Genomic DNA, 17,616 nt, shown 5'->3' with positions numbered 1-17,616 from the left:
GCACAGGCTCCAGGCGCGCAGGCTCAGTAGTTGTGGCTCACGGGCCCAGTTGCTCCGCGGCATGTGGGATCTTCCCAGACCAGGGCTCGAACCCATGTTCCCTGCATTGGCAGGCAGATTCTCAACCACTGTGCCACCAGGGAAGCCCCTGTATGTATTTTTTTAAAGCACCCATCCAACCTGGATCCTAGCCATGCTTATAAAATATATGATAGGGCATACATTTTTCCCTTAATCTTTCTGAAACATTTTTAGAGAAAATTACGTAATAAAATGTTACATCTCCTTTTTGTTTCTGTCTTCCTGCTTTACTGTGATGTTGATTATTAGTTAAGAATATGAAAATATTGTTTGCAATGAACTGTTTGCAGTTAATTGCCAGATGGTTTCACTTTCATTCTTTTAGCCTTAGAGTTCATCCTGCTGTCATTATGCCTGCGTTACTTAGGAATACGAAAAGGCCTTTAATTAATATGACTGTAAGAAGAGGAATAGATTTTTATCCTGAAACTCAATCTTTTAGCTATGGTGATGTTAGCTCTGCCAAAATTATACCACCCTGGCAAGAGGTGAAAAAAATCCGTTTCTCCTATCTTTTTGGCTTAGAACTTATTTGTGATTGCTCAGGGTCTCAGAAGTGTATTTAAGTCAGTTGTGTATTCTGCACTACTCCTGGTCAGTTGTTGGTGAAGGATGGTTTCCCACTTGATTGTATGTTTGGCATCAGATTCGAACCCAAGGGTTGAAAGTCACATAAGTTAGAGTTTGTATATTAATGCTTTGTGCAAGAAATGTACATCATTGCTGGTTTTAGGAGACTTATTTTTAATTTTGGCCCCTGAAATTGATATTTTATTAATATATTTATTCTTATAATTTAATTATAATTTAATATGTAAAATTTCAGAATATATTTTAATTATATATTTTATATATATTTAATATATATATTTATAATTTAAATTATACATTTATTATCATTTTAGTATATTTTATTTATTCTATTAGTTTATTAGTATAGTTTATATGGTTTTATAAAAGTCTTCTATGTGATTTAAAAACTTTAAATGTAAAAATGTCAAAGTTTTTAGTTCAAAGCATATTAAGACACACCTATTGATGATGTTGGTGAGTTGTGCTGATTTGGAAGGCGGGGTGACGAGATGACAGGGGTTGAGGACTTGCTGCCTGTGTGGTGAGCACCATTTTAATAAGTAGTGCACTTGTCCTTGAAGCAGGCTCTCAGGTGGATGTTGTTATGAATGCCATTTTACAGGCGAGGAATGGAGCCTTAGGGAAGGTTGATTTATTACCCCAGGCTCTACAGCTTGTAAGCAGCAGGGGTAGGATTCCAATCCAGACTCCCCAGTGTAATGCCGAGCAGCTACCGTCTGCAGAGCAGGAAAGCTTGATATTTCAGAAATAGCTTACTTTCGTCTCATTGGATCTTTCAATACCGATGTGGAACAGTTAGCAAATATGTGACTTTCCATCCATCATCACTTTAATTTAGGCGTTTGGTCTTGATTGAAGTTGGTTATGTCATCCTCAAGCGAGCATGTGTCTCTGGTTTAGGGAGAAGGTTGAGTGTAACAGTCTCAGATTCCTTAGCTGGGACCCGGGGCTTTCCTGGAGTGGTCGCAGTGACAGGAGGTGTCGTTAATTCATTGTGCGGGTCTTCCTGCGGGGTCTCGGGACGCGTGGGGTGGCTCCCCTTTCTTAGCGACTGCCTGCGTTGTGTTTGTGGCTGAGTGGATTGTAGCGTGAGTGGGCTTCCTGGGAGATAGAGGATCCTCCTGCAGAAAGAGGGCTCAGAAACCTGCAGAAATGCGTGCAGGAGTCCGCTGCCTGACGCTAGGAGTTACCTACAGCAGAGGCTCTCGGGAGGGTAGAATCAGGATCAGAGTTTCGGCTGATGGTCTGGGTCTGGGGGGTTGGCGCGTGGAGAGGCGGGTGGGACCTGGGTGGGGTCCACCGTGGGTAGCTGCGACACCGTCACACTTACACTCCTCCCCTCGATTCGTCCCTTGAAGTTCTGCTCTAAAGGAGTTGGTTGACCCTGCATGGTGAGTTGTTGAGAGTATTCACTACTCACTTCTTACTGATGCCTAGCAGGGAGTGGGCACTGGAGAATAACTTCAATTTAGCAGTGAATATATCTTTCAAAATAGGTAGAAAGCAGCAGGTTTTTATCTTGGGCATTACCTTCCACTTAAAAAGTTTAGGGAATTCCCTGGCGGTCCAGTGGTTAGGACTCCGCGCTTTCCCTGCCGAGGGCCTGGGTTCAATCCCTGGTCAGGGAACTAAGTTCCTGCAAGCCGCCCAGTGCGGCCAAAAAAAAAAAAGTTTAATAATTACTTCTTTGATGTTAGTTTCTAATATATTTCAGTGAAACTATTTTAGCAGACCTATTTTTTTTTGAACCCTAAACAAGAACTTGGAAAGCCCCTGCCTTCCCGGTACAAGGCAATTCTGCCTTGTTTTCCTGAACCAAAATACAGTTACAGATGTAGAGAAGGAGCTATGAGATTTGGCACTAAATTCAAAGAAGATGAAAGGATAAGTTGAGTGACCAGTTCCCACTTCTGAAATTTATGAGGGACAGAAAATGAAAAAAAAAAAGAAACTTCAAGATAGATTAATAAGTTCTTTTGAAAATGTGACTCAAATAAGACTATGAAATATTATTCCAAATTTTGTTTATAGCCAGAAGAGATTTTTTTTTTCAGTTGCTTCAGAAGATTTGCTCTTAGATGTAAAACATTTATATCTGCTCGTATGTCCGTTGCAGCTATTTTAGGAGACATTTTTCTGTAAACTCACCAGAGGTTGCTGCAAACAAAGTTGAAGGACTTTAAATATATATATATATATATATATATATATATATATATATATATATATATATTTATTTATTTTAAAAATAAATTTATTTATTTTAAAAATAAATTTATTTAATTAATTTATTTATTTTTGGCTGCGTTGGGTCTTCGTCGCTGTGCGAGGGCTTTCTCTAGTTGCGGCGAGCGGGGGCTACATTTCGTTGTGGTGCGCGGGCTTCTCATTCGGTGGCTTCTCTTGTTGCGGAGCACGGGCTCTAGGCGCGTGGGCTTCAGTAGTTGTGGCACGCGGGCTTAGTTGCTCCGTGGCATGTGGGATCTTCCCAGACCAGGGCTTGAACCCGTGTCCCCTGCATTGGCAGGCGGATTCTTAACCACTGCACCACCAGGGAAGTTTATATATATATTTATATATGCCCAGTTACATGGTCTAAAGGATAAGAATGGCTTTCTCTGTGAGCTCCTTTAGTGAACGTTTTCTGATTCACTGTAGGACATGGCATGTTACTGCACATTCCATTGAGTATTAAGTATAAAACCCCAAATTGAAAAATGTACAGGGAATTCCCTGGCAGTCCATTGGTTAGGACTTGGCGCTTTTACTGCCGTGGCCCAGGTTCAATCCATGGTCGGGCAACTGAGATCCCGCAAGCTTCACAGCATGGCCAAAAAAAAAAAAAAAGATGTACAATAAACATAATAACAAAGTAGTAGACAAATGTGTTAAGTCTCAGTCATCTGGTCAGTGCGGTTGCCTCTGAAAGTCTTGTAGGATTTAGGGGCTGGTGGAGCCAGAGCGGGAGCTGCTAGTGGTCCCAGTAGAGGGTCCCCAACAGAACCAATTGCCTTGCAGTCAGAACTCAGGAGATCAGACCCAGCAGCAGATAACACAGCTTAGTGGTAGATCCCCACACAACTGCCAGAGCATCTCTTGGGAATGCTGTCTGTCTGTCCCGGGTGGACCCTTGTGGGCTTGTCTAAGGTGGAGTCCCGAAGCCCTTGGTGTCTCACCTGGGCCTTTGCACACCTGCCCTGCCAGGCCTTGTGGTTCCAGCAAAAAGAGCTGCTTACGGTCCCTGCACACACACCACACTCTCCCTTGTCTTTGCCACTTCAGTTCCCTCTGCCTGGAAATCCCTGTCCTTGCCTCACTGCCTGGTTAACTCCCCGGTGGATCCAGCTCATCGTGGCTTGCAGCAGTGCCCCTGTGCCCGCGGGGCCCCTCTGTGTTCTTCCGCCTGCCTGTGACCACTGCAGTCATAAACGGGACATCCACTCTTCATTATTTTTTTGTCTTCTTCAGCAGACTGTGATCTTCCCGCTACAGAGCAGGGAGATCCTGGTGAGTGAAAGTAGGAGCTCAGTTAACACTGTGGAATGAATCAGAGAGCCCTGGGCCCCATGCGGTGCTGAAGAACCAGGCTGTCTGGGCCTCTCAGTGTGGCCAGGCCCAGGCTCTGGCTGGTTACTCTCACTCCTTTTTGTAAGTGTGGATGGCACCTGTATTTTTTTACCTTGCCGCCTGGCAGGTGCAAGCCTCTGGCCAAAAGGGGGTGGATCAGTGTGAACTCATTGAACTTAAAGCGCTGGTGCTGCCGACCAGCACAACGGTTTTTTTTTTTTTTTTTTTTTTTGTATTGGAGTATAGTTGATGTACAACGTTGTGTTAATTTCTGTTGTACAGCCAAGTGATTCAGTTATACATATATATACATTCTTTTTCATATTCTTTTCCATTATGGTTTATCACAGGATGTTGAATATAGTTCCTTGCAGCGCAGCGTGTCTTTGCACTTGAAGTACAGCTCGGTGGTCCTCTGCCCTGAGAGCGTGCAGGCAGCACCTGGTCAGAGAGGGCTGCCTCCCGCCCCTGCAGGGACTGAGGCGTTCGCAGACGTTCGGGTGCCTGCGGTGCACGGCCCAGCAGGGCTGCTGTGATTTTGGAGACCGAGGAAGACTCTTCCTCCCTGGGCTCTTTCTGTTTATCTCTCGAGGTTTAGGAGATGGAGGCTCCCTGCATTGCCGGGCTGGTGCTGTTGCCAGATGGGAGAAATACGAGACTTGGCCATCTCCGTCTGCTTTGGGTGAACGTACCAGGACTTGCTGGCCTAAGAACGTTTGTTATGAAAAACATTGCCTGAAGCCGGGGACTGACTTCCCTCGCTGTCACCAATGAGCAGTTTTCCTCCTCTCCGCTTCCACTGCCCCAGACCCAGACTGAAGCCTCCCAGGGTCCCACCCCCTGTTCTCTGTCAAACCTCAGTCCCTTCCTGTGCCCCAGCGTCCCCTCCCTGCCCCTGGCATCCCCGGCAGGCAGATGTAGGTATAGATCCAATGGGCTGAGGCTGGGGGAGGAGAGTAGTTTCTTTTATGACCTGAGGTGTCCAGGTTTTGCTCTGGGATTGGGTTTCTTCATTGAACCAGATCTGAAAATGGTGGTGAGGCTTTAGAATATTGGTACGGTATTGTGGTGTGATGTGAGGAAGCTTTTGTGTGCTTGCCCAGGAATGCAACATCCATTTGTAATCTCTTTAGGAAAATACGTTCCTGAGTCCAACTGGCAGACCAGATTTTTAAATTTTAAGAATTTAGCATCCGACTGTGGTGACGTACATGGGTGGGATGGGGCGGGGGGAAGTCCATGAGGGGGGGGAATATATGTATACATATAGCTGATTCACTTCGTTGTACAACAGAAACTAACACAACACTGTAAAGCAACTATACCCCAATAAAAAATTAAAATTAAAATTAAAAAAAAAAAAGAATTCAGCACCCGATTCAGTAAGCTGATACTACCTTGAAGCCCAAAACAACCAGAAAATAATTTTACGTCCCAAAGTAGGGCCATCAAAGAAAATACAAGGCCATCTTGGCTGTGGTTGACTTGATAAGAATCATAAAGTAGATGGCTCTGGACGGTGACTCAGAGGTCACAGATTCCCACTCAGTGCTCACTCCGTAATCTAGATCCTGGTGGTGTGTGGGACATGTTCTGAGCACTTCCTGTGAAAGGAAACCATTCTCCTCACTTCATAGTTATGACTTTTTTCTTTTTTTACCCGGATTGATTACTTACTTTGTTAAATAGATTTGGTTCTGAATGATTGAGACTTGGCTCTGTTTTCTATAGAATACGAGACAGGGATCTAAATCTGGGTTAGCAAACTGGTTCACAGGCCAGCCACCTGTTTTTTGTAAATAATTTATTGAAACACAGCCACGCCCACTCATTTATTCATCATTGTCTGTGGCTGCTTTTGCACTACAAGGCAGAGTTGAGTAGTTGCAGCAGAGACTTTATGGCCTGCAAAGCCTGAAATATTTACAATCTGGCCCTTTACACAAAAAGTCTGCCAACCTCTGGTCTAAATTTATACTCTGTATATATTTCCCCAAAACCACTCAGTTCCAATTTGTAGAAGCTTGGATGGTTTAGTGCTCAAAAATTATTTTTCTTGATGCTTTCACATGTATGAAGTTTGAGCTTCCTGTGCTGTGTTCATCTAAATACCTTTTGGTTTGTCTATTCTTAGATGTAGTGAGACTGGAAAATCTCACTAGTGTCCTAGATATTAAATTCTCTCAGAGAAGACTAGAATTTATGACCCACAGTATTCCAGATTTCGGAGGAAGGCTACTCTACTTATGTGCATACAAGACCATTTTCTAAGAGAGCATAGGTGGCTTGGGTGAGCAGGTTTATTTCTTGTGATTCACCATCCGTGACTGTAGGTAATATTCATATAGAGTGAAAGCTTTACAGTTTTGTGGGCAAATACTGACTATATCCAGCTCTAACGTGAATAGATGAATTAAATACTTAATGAAGCATTAATTTTTATTTATCCTGGTGAAAAGTTTCAAGAATTCTCACAATGCAAATTATACCTTTTATTTATTTAATACATATGCTAATGATACATGTTTCTTTAATGAATTTCTTTTTTAATAATCAACTTACTGAGTTATAATTTATATGTAATCTTAGTACATTTTTATTCTGTAGAAAAGCTAGTTTATTTTACAGGAGGCATATATTAGACTATAGATTTTTCACCTGTTCAGGTTATCAGTCTATACTGTTTTGTTTTTAAAGTCTTTGGTGCCTCTGGGTACTTGCATGTTATAGGAATAATGTACAGGTCTGAAACTATTTAGAACAGGCCATTCATTCATACTTAAGGAGTGTTTAGCTTTACACCATGTTTGTTCTTCCGTATGTATCTTTCTTTTATTCTATAAATATTTATCAAATTGCATAGCATTTGCCATGAGGGAGCTCCGACAAAGTGTGAAATGTAATTCTTGCCCTTATAGATGCTTATAGTTGGGTAGAAAAAGAAAGGATAAATACTTTTAAAGCTAAAACTAGTTTGAGTTGGGTATGAAACAAGAGTCTTAGGAGCGTCACAAGGTGTTAACGTAATTAAATGCTAAGCGAAAGGTGCATTCAATTCAGATTTTAGCTCAGTACCTGTTGAGGCTCTGTGAATAAAGGGAGCAATAAAATACAGTCCAGCCTTAAAAGAAATCACAGGAGGATAGAGTGAAATTAAAAATTAAAATTGGGTTTGATACGTGGAAGAGAAGAATTAGACTTACATCTAAGGTACAGGGAAGCAGATTTGAGCGTCACTGTTTCATGGGGAATCGGCAGGGTGGGAGATGCCAGGGAAGGCTGCACAGAAGAAATGCTACCTCATACTATCCAAAGAGGTATTTGGAGGATGCACAAGAGGAATTTGCCCTGTGTGCAGAGGAGCAGGAAGAGAATGGATATGTGGTACAAACCATCATGGCTTGCCAAGTGACTGCCAGCATGTAGTACCAGAGTGTGATGTTCTAGGAAGGGGGTGATGGGAGGCTGGGATGGGTGAGGTAGCCAAGTCCAACGGCCTCATTCCCTGAAGCTACAGAGAACGCCAGATGGGCTTTAGGGAGAGAAGGGACACATTGAGATGTGTGTTTCCAAGAGGTTCACTCGTAGCTGTGTGGGATGTGGGCAAGAGAAGGAGAGGCAGGTGGCTGGAGAGATCGGGAAGGCCCACCAAGGACCTGAGAGCTGAGCTGGCTGGAGGGGGAAAGGGTGTGAATGCGCGTCCAGGAGAGGGAAGGCTGTCTCAGAAAAGCAGGGAGGAATGTGTCATGGTCTTCAGAAGATGTGGATTTGAGAGGCTTTGAATGGAAGGTTTATAAAGTCCCAGGAGATGTAGTCAAAATGGTGGGTTGAGGGTTAGATTGTGGACCGTCTCGAAAACCAAGAAGTTTGGATTTTGCCTTACACATAAGGAGGTAGTGCAGTGAAAACCCTGTTGCATCTGATCTCAAATACTGTGTCATCTCCCATTACAATGGATGATCCCGTGTCCCCGCCCCCCGTAAGGGTAGCCCATCCATCTGCACGCTCCATCCAGCCCCCTGTTGACCACTCGAGGGTGTCACAGCCACACTTGTCCGCTCCCTCCTGCATCTTTCTCAGCATCATAAAGCTCTGCCCTGGTACCTTTATCCTAGCAAAGCAGCCTTCCTCACCCCCCTTCCCTACTGCCATTTTTTCTCTCCTTCCGTTTATAATAAGTCTCCCTGGAATCGTTTTCTGTCCTTCTGTTCCCTGCTTCCTTCTTCTGTGTAGACTTTCATCCCACCACACCACCAAAGCCACTCTTGCCAACCTCTCCAGTGCATCCGTGTCCCTGAGTGCAGGGGGCTTGGCTTTCTCAGTTGGCGTCTTCGTTGACCTACCTGAAGCACTCGTCTGCTCTGTCCTCCTAAAAGTGCTTTCTTTGCTGGGCCTCTTAAGCACTGTCTTCTCTTGGTTCTCATCCTGCCTCATCGATAGCTCTTCTTGGTCTTTATCATCTTATGAACGTTGATGTGTCCTTTGACTCTCAGACGGTTCTCATCCAGGCCCATGAGTCAGAGTGGCATCTATGTCCTAGTGACTCACAGATCTATATCTGCAGCCAGACCTCTCCCCTGAGATCCGGACTTGACGCGAACCACCTATTTATTTAACATCTCTGCTTAGATCTCCAATGGGCTTCTCACACTTAACGTATCCAAAACGTAACTCTTTTGATTCCTCTCCTTCCCTAATCCTGCTTCTCCCCTGTTTTCCCAACTAGTAACTGGTAACTCTGCTCCACCGATGACCAGGCCAAAGAATTTGGAGTGATGCTTGACCCTTCTTTTTCTCTTCTTTGTCACCTACATTCAGCCCATCCATACATCTACCCTGGAGGTACATACCAAATCTAAGCACTTATCATCACCCTTTTTCCCCAAGCCCAGGGCACAGGATCTCTCCCCTGGAGCCTGTGCCCTGGCTCTCTGCTTCCACACTTGGCAGCCGGGGTGACCCATCTAAGCTGTGTCGGTCATATTAGTCCTCTGCTCAAACCCTTCAGTGCCCCCTCCTCACAGTCATGGACGATCCGGAGCCCTCACCATGGTGTACAAGGCTCTGTTGTCTGCGCTCTGAGCTCCCCACCTGCCATCTCCAGCCCTCACTGCATAGAAAACCGCGGAAAGGATGTGATCAGGCAGTTCCCCAGGGAAGTATAAATGGCTCAGGAGTATGTGCCTAGATGTCCAACATCACTAGGCATTGAAGAGAAACAAAGAAAAGTGCAGTAGAGTTTTTACCATTCACTTTGGCAGAGTTGAAGAATGTGACCTGGTGTTGAAGACTCCTGATGAAGAGACACCAACTTAGGTCACTGGTGTCCTTTTTGAGGACGGTTTGGCAAGAAGGGTCACAGAGCCTTAACATTTTTACAACTTCTAAACTAGAAAGTCTGTTTTCAGAAATCTATCCAAAGGAAATAATTGGTTGACTATAGAAAATTTTATCTGTAAAAGTTGAAAAGTTGAAACAATCTAAATCATTAATAGAAGATAGTTAAATGGATTATGGTCCATTTATACAATAGAATACAATGATGGATTAAGAAGAATGTGGAATCATCAAAATATGTGTAGCTGTGTGTACTTTACAAGCAGAAAATCAGGTGACAAATCAATATGTATAATATAGACTCATAAATACACGTGAATCCGTGTATCCAGAAAAGACATGGGCAGGATATATAGCTAGAAATTGATAGTGGTTACCTCAATTGGTGAGATTAGAAGCAATCTCATTCTCTTTTATTTTGCAATAACCATTTGTTATTTTTATAATTGGCAACAATAAGAGAAAGAAAGTGAAGGCTGCAGCATCTAGATGCATCGTATTACTTCACTTTGATCTGGAAGCTGCCAGGCAGGAGTTCCTTCAGTGTCCCAGTCCCTTCTTCACCCGCCCACCACTGGCCGTGTAAACATTGCACCTGTTTATGGACGGAGCCTTACCTCCAGTCATACTGGAAGATGTGCTCTTCCTTCTGTGTGAGTCCCTCCCTGTCTCCCCACCTGTGTCCTCAGTGTCTTTGTTTTTTAGAGGCTCTTATCAGGATTTAAACATGCCCGCGTCTCACCCATCTTCCAGAAACAAGCAGTGCTTGCTCTCTGGCCAGGACTTTATGGTAAATTTGTTATTCTATGATCGCTTTGTAGAACATGCTCATATTTTTCCAGCAGATAATTGTGTATTCAGTTATTTTTTTCTTTTATTCGTTTACACAGTGAATATTTACTGAGTGTTTTCTGTATGCTGAATGCCAGGGCTATAAGGATGAATGATCCGCAGCTTCTGTTTTCAAGGACCTTACAAGAGAGTGAAATTCCTCCTGAAATAAAAATAGAAAACCAAAAACAGAGTTCAGGGCTTTTCTTTGGAGGAAGAGGCACACCACATAAATAGGTATTTTATCTGTTAACTGAAAAATTTTTACCTTAATACCATTAGTCATTAGAGAACTGCAAATTAAACCACAATGAAATACCACTAGCCACCCTTGATAATGGCTATAATAAAATAAAATGGCAATATCAAATGCTGGAAAGGCTGCAGAGCCATTGGAGCTCTTATCCATTGCTGGTGGAAAAACAGAGTACGGCCATCTGGAGAACACTTTGACAGTTTCTTATGTCATTTACCATAGGACCCAGTAATTCCATTCCTAGGTATTTACCCAAGAGAAATAAGATCGTTTGTTGACACCAAAGCCTGTCCATGAATGTTTACAGTTTATACTGTATACTTTAATAATTTTCAAAAACTGGAAACAACCTAGAAGTCCTTCACCTGGTAAATGGATAAACAAACAGGGGTCTGTCCGTACAACGGAACACTCGATAGAGCTGCCGACGCGTGATGCCGAGTGAGAGGTGCCAGGCTCCCAAAACCACACACATTATACTCCATGGTCCCATGTACATGACAAATGGAAAAAGCAAAACTGTAGGATGGAAAACAGATCAGTGGTTTTCAAGAGTTGGGTGTAGGAAGGAGGGGTTGACTCTAAAGGGGCACGTGGGAATTTGGGGGGTGATCGAACTGTTGTTCTATATCTTGATTGTAGTGGCAGTTACTTAACTGTATCCGTTTCCCAAAACTCATTAAAAAGTGAATTTTACATTTCGTAAATTAATACCTCAGTGAACCTAAGATCTTTTTGAGGCAACAGAAAAAAAATTTTTTTTTATATGAGCTGTATTCACATGGTTCAAAAATCCAAATGATATGAAGGAATGCAGTTAAAAGCCTCATTTCTACCCTTGCCACCCTTGAAGTTTCTCTATGCCAGTATCATCCTATATGCATCTGTGTTCTCATTTTTACCTCTTTTTAACACAGAACACAGCTTATTAATATAATTTTCTGCACCGGTTCCGTCTCCATGTAATTTATGTTACAGTTCTTTTCATATCAGTGCTTTGAGATCTTTCATTCTTTTCTACAGCTGCATGACAAGAATATTGTTTTGAGTACATATCATTTATTTAACCATTCCTCCTTGGATGGACCCACATTTTTTCCCATCTTTTCCCCTTACACACGGTGCTGCAGTGAATAACCTTGTGTGTACAGTCAGTTCTGCTGTAACGCCTGTGTTCAAAACACAGATTTGTTCCAATGTAGTTGATACATCAGGGAACAATTGAAGCATAATGTGAATTCTGAGTTTGCTCGTGTGATTCCATCCCTGAGAAACACTAGGTGAGCACAGAAAACCGTGCAACAGAGTTGTGTAGGAATACACCCGACACAGTTGTGCACACACCTTCTGCCTTCACCAGTGACCTCATCTCCTCGTGGGCTGAGTCACACAGGTCCATACCTCCAATTTCAGATAACCCTCCTTACACCACTTCACAAAAACTCAAGCAAGCCCCCTGGCGCTCACTTCCACAAGCAAACTGAAGGTCTTTTTCAAGGTAAAGTGCCACATTTTTTGCAGCACCTAATATTTGTTTCTTAACCGTTTAACATGTGTAAATCCATGCTACATTAGTTTTTATTAAATGAGTCATTGGCAGTTTTTGAATGTTATGCCCTGAACTTCATTGTTGCTGGAAGTCTTGTGGGTTTTGTTGCCTGATTCTGCATAGTTCAGTGATTTAGAGCATGCGTTCTATGTATGTTGTGTTACATCAGAACTGACTGTACCATGTGCGGGTTTATTTGTAGAATAGATTGCCAAGTGGAAGGGTCCAGGGTTTTAGGAGTTAAATTCTGAGGGATTGCTGCTGTGGTAGGTGTAAATCATGCAGTTGGTTTGGTTTTCCTTTTTCATAAAAACCGCTATGATAGAGCTGAAGGATGTGTGTCAGCGTGCTTTGGGAATAACTTCACTCCCGTTTAATCTTAAACTTGTGGCTGTTCCTGGGCGTGTGCTGGTCGTCAAGGAGGCCCTGTGCATGTTGGTGTGAGGCAGATAGCTCGTGGAGGAGGGGATCTCAGAAGAGATGGAGATGAGTGGGCGTCTGGCCAGATGGGAGTGTGAAGTTGTGGCTTTTCTCCCTCTAACTTCTTCAGAGTCACCTGAAACAGAGGCCTTCAAGCCAAGAGACAGGAAGGGACTGGTTGGTTATCAGCATGGAAATGTCTGATCGTGAGAGCGCCCGCATCCACCAAGTGCCATCCGAAAAGAATGGCTTTCAGAGGCATTTTAAATCCCAGAGCTCAGACCTGAGCCCAGGGCTGGGGCATTTAGAACAAAGGAGTTTGTTTGGTAAGAGCAGTTAATAATAATGCTTTCTTTCCTAAAGGACACAAAGATAAAAGAGTCAAAAATTGGAGATTAGGGAGAAAGTTTAGGAGGTGTACCCAAGTGTTGTATTTGATATTTTACTCTAAAGTTTTAGCAAAATTTTCAGACCCTGCCAGCTTATTAGTTCACTATTTCTTTAAAGAGTTCTATTTAAAAACAAAATAATTTATAGTTCATAAATTTCTTTTCTGATTTTAGTTAACTATAAAAAGTCCACTTAAGGCCCTGGTTCTGTTAATATCAATTTATGCAGCCTTGGAGCCAGCAGAAGTAAAGGACGTTAAAAGTCTTGAAAACAGAATGATGATAGACTTTTACACTTTCTTTCTTCCTTTTTAAAAAAGTTAATTAATTATTTATTTATTTTTGGCTGTGTTGGGTCTTTGTTGCGGTGCGCGGGCTTCTCATTGTGGTGGTTTCTCTTGTTGCGGAGCACGAGCTCTAGGCGCGAGAGCTTCAGTAGTTGGGGCTCGCGGGCTCTAGAGCGCAGGCTCAGTAGTTGTGGCGCACGGGCTTAGTTGCTCCGCGGGCAGTGGGATCTTCCCGGACCAGGGCTGCAACCCATGTCCCCTGTATCGGCGGGTGGATTCGTAACCACTGCGCCACCAGGGAAGTCCTACACTTTCTTAATATTGTTTTTTCCCGTGTTTGTTTCATTAAAAATTGCTTCCTGTGTCATAAAGTAGCAGTCTGAACTATTATAATATTGAAGATACAAGTTGTGAAGATAAATTAGGCAAAGCACCTTTAAACAAGTTAGTATTTAAAATTTAACAAAGAAGAAAGTCATTTATCTTGTTAGGTATTGTGAACATGGCAGGTTTGATCTGGAAACTGGAATTTAACTTGCCATTTTCTTGTCACCAGTGATTTTGAAACCTTGCCCCATTGTTCTGGGATTGCACAGTTCATTTCTGCATTTTTTTTTCATAAGGATGTTGAAAAAGAGTATCTCATACATCGTCAACTCTTTGAAAATAGTAATTATTGATTTAGCTAAGCTGCTCTTCATTTATTTTATTATCTTCTGAGGATTTCTTTATTGATATTTCTCTCTTACAATTTTGATTTGATATTAATATAACTACACTGTAACAAGAAGTAGAATATTAAAATCTTTACCATAATAGAAAACCCAGTCTGCATGTCTCTGAGGCCTCTGCCCTGTTCTGTGCTTAGAAAGGTGTACTTCCATTGTCTCCCTCCTTTATGATTATTTGCTACAGATGTCTTGTGTTTCAGCTCTCCCAAGTGATCTTAACATTGTCCATCTTATATGTACAAAATTCAACAGGAGTTAGGTATTTGTAGATGTTAAAAACCTTTATTGAAACATAGTAGAACTATTCATAACTGACTGTTCTTGACTTCAAGTTTTATTGTAAAAGAAACCTCTTATTCATTCTCTGGCTACATATGCTAATAAAAGAGACTAGGGATGGCCTATTTAATGTGATTGAAAATGTTTGTGAAGGAGAAGGGACAGGATATCTCAGGCACTAGTTGGTCACTTGCTTTGTTCTCTCTGTCTCTCTTTTTTTCCCCAGAGATGATTCTTACAGTCTGGGATATATGATGTATATGCATATATCCCGGGGATATGCTTAGGAAAACAGTACAAGCAATGGTACGACTTTCATCTTTAACTTGGAGAAGGAACTTCCTCCTTTGCCTTTGTCTGGGTTCAAGACCTTTGCAACGTCCGCCGGACTGATTTGCTTTATTTAAAAGATAGTATTTTCCACTTTTAAAAAAATGAAACTTGGATATGTAACTTTATTATTACTAATAAAATAACACGTATTGAGGATTTCTCTGTGTCCCAAGCACTGTGCTAGCCCTTCAGCGGCCCCCTTCCCCCCAGCACCCTCTCTGAGGACAGCACTGCTGTGATCCCCACTTGACAGCTTGGGGAGTGGGTGTTTATGGAGGTTGGGACACTCTCCCCCATCACATGGTTCGTGAGTGGTGGAGAAAAGGTGCCAGACCATCTCTGGGGCTCCTTTCAGCCGCTTGAATAGATTTGCTTACCAGCTTGAATAAGGATGTCAGGTGATTAATGTAAAAATAATTTTTAAAAAAACTTATCATTTCTTTATCACTTAGGTCACAGTTGCTTGCTTATCTCTTCTTTTTTTTTTTTAGGATTTTCTTATTTTTTATTTATTTATTTATTTATTTATTTTTGGCTGTGTTGGGTCTTCGGTTCGTGCGAGGGCTTTCTCCAGTTGCGGCAAGCGGGGGCCACTCTTCATCGCGGTGCGGGGACCGCTCTTCATCGCGGTGCGCGGGCCTCTCTCCATCGCGGCCCCTCCCGTCGCGGGGCACAGGCTCCAGACGCGCAGGCTCAGCAATTGTGGCTCACGGGCCCAGCTGCTCCGCGGCATGTGGGATCCTCCCAGACCAGGGCTCGAACCCGTGTCCCCTGCATTAGCAGGCAGATTCTCAACCACTGCGCCACCAGGGAAGCCCCTGCTTATCTCTTCTTATTGCCAAAGATAGTAACACAATTTCACGTGAGAACTTATTCCGTCTTCGTCCCTATTTTTTACGAGGGCTGAGCCAAATTTGTTTCATTCATGAGGCTAACAGTTCTTTCTTGATTTCATTTCCTTGTGATATGACATTACTTCCAGACTGCAGTACATATCGTGCCCAAATAATTTGTTTTAAATGTTAAGCCACTAATTTGACCTCAAAGGTTCCACGTGGGAATCTGTTGAATTAACATTATGTCTTAGCCAAAGTGGGAAACTTTCACTTTGTTTTTTATATATCTCTTGATCGTGCTCTGTTGCTTTCTCAGTGTCCCTCCCCAGCACACACACACACACACACACACGCACGCACGCGCGCACACACACACACACACACTCTCTCTACATATACCAACAGGCAATATCCCCAAAGTGGTTTCAAACTTGTGTTCTTGAGATAACCAAATGGTATCATTTAAAACAAAAAGCATTCTTGGAAAACTCTTTCCTTATTTAAGGAATAATTAGTTATTAGTGGGAGAAGCTAAAATGTTTAAAATTAGCCAGAGATGTAATTTAAAATGGCATATTGGAGAAGGAAACCTGTTCTTTCTGGATATAACAAATTAACTACTGGCTTTATTTGGTATCTGCTGAAGAATTGTTTTTCTAGGTTATCTGCTTTTTAAAAATAACGTCTCTTACGCAAAGAAAATTTGTGTAATGTTTTCTTTTCAGCTATCTGGGTGTTTGTGTTGAATCAAAATCATAAGTGTTTTTAAGGAAAAAAATAGTTTTTTAGTCTTATGATAAAATGTGTTCTCTAGAAATGAGCCCCTCCATGAATACTCCAGCCCTGCCCACCCTTTCTGTTACATTTTTTTTTAAACTGATTGATTGATTGATTGATTTTTGGCTGCATTGGGTCTTCATTGCTGCGTGCGGGCTGTTCTCTAGTTGCGTCGAGCAGGGGCCACTCTTCACTGCAGTGCGCGGGCTTCTCATTGCAGTGGCTTCTCTTATTGCGGAACACTGGCTCTAGGCGCGTGGGCTTCAGTAGTTGTGGCATGCGGGCTCTAGAGCGCAGGCAGGCTCAGTAGTTGTGGCGCACGGGCTTAGTTGCTCCATGGCATGTGGGATCCTCCCAGACCAGGGCTCAAACCCGTGTCCCCTGCATTGGGAGGCTAACCACTGCACCACCAGGGAAGTCCTCTGTTACATCTTTAAAATCTTCTAGTCTTGTCACTGTATTGCTAAACCAGTAGTGATACTTAGACTCTTACAAAAGAGTTTTTAATTTGTAAAGTGTTTCTGTTTTTGTTCTCTCAAGTGACTTTCCTTTTCTTTTCTCCTAATAAAGCAAATGAAGAAGCACCCCTGCCGCCAGTGTGACAAGTCTTTCAGCTCATCCCACAGCCTGTGCCGTCACAACCGGATCAAGCACAAAGGCATCAGGAAAGTTTATACCTGCTCGTAAGTCGTGATTTCTAATGTGGGAAGCACAGTGAAAGGATAAGCCTGGAACTTCTTGAAGGTTTTTCCCATTTCACCATTAACTTTCCATTTTCCCATTCTCTGCTCCATGGTGTATGGATTTCCTTTTGGAATTGTATTTTGTTTTGACAGACCATTCTTGCTTGGTTTGTAACACTTAACAATATTAAAATAGAAAGGAGCAGTCCCTTGCCCACCCTTTGTATGTTCTTATCTGTTACCTTTGTTCTTTTTCTTTTGGCCACACAGTTTGTGGGATCTTAGTTCCCCAGCCAGGGATTGAACCCGGGCCCTCAGCAGTGAAAGCGCAGAGTCCTAACCACTGTACTGCCAGGGAATTCCCACCTCTGTTCTTATCCATTATACAGAGCTAGGCATTTTATGACTGAGAACTTTGGAGAAGGGGCTCGCGGCAGGTGGGTGCACGGGTGGATGGGATGCTCTTCGGTCTCTCACACACAGTGAGTCGGCAGCATCAGTAAGCCGGCTGGGCTGGTCGATCTACTCAGGGTTCAGGGCGGGCGCTGGTGGGGCCAGCCATGGAGTCATCCTGGGCTGGACGTTTGCCCCTCGGCTGCAGTGCGTCCCTCATCTCAGCACACACTGTTGGTTAGAGACCAAATTCAAGGGACTGAGTGGGCCAAC

The 17,616-nt window shown here is 42.9% G+C and overlaps 1 protein-coding gene across 12 annotated transcripts in view; it reads left to right on the top strand.

The window, feature by feature from the left end:
• ZNF532 (zinc finger protein 532) overlaps window positions 1-17,143 on the top strand; it is a 104,488-nt gene extending 87,345 nt beyond the window's left edge. For 7 of the 12 annotated variants that reach the window (XM_057527049.1, XM_057527048.1, XM_057527053.1 and 4 more), the window contains one exon: window positions 16,838-16,993. In XM_057527049.1, the coding sequence (XP_057383032.1) occupies window positions 16,838-16,954 (117 nt within the window). In that variant the 3' untranslated portion in view covers window positions 16,955-16,993. Of the gene's footprint in view, window positions 1-16,837 lie in introns of all 12 variants that reach the window. The other 5 variants (XM_057527055.1, XM_057527054.1, XM_057527051.1 and 2 more) reach the window with 2 other exon arrangements.
• Window positions 17,144-17,616: the final 473 nt, after the last annotated feature.

Source organism: Balaenoptera acutorostrata, chromosome 13 (genome assembly GCF_949987535.1).
Source record: "Balaenoptera acutorostrata chromosome 13, mBalAcu1.1, whole genome shotgun sequence".
NCBI lineage: Eukaryota > Metazoa > Chordata > Mammalia > Artiodactyla > Balaenopteridae > Balaenoptera > Balaenoptera acutorostrata.
The sequence above is the reverse complement of the archived record's forward strand: the minus strand, read 5'-3'. Positions and strand labels throughout refer to the sequence as shown.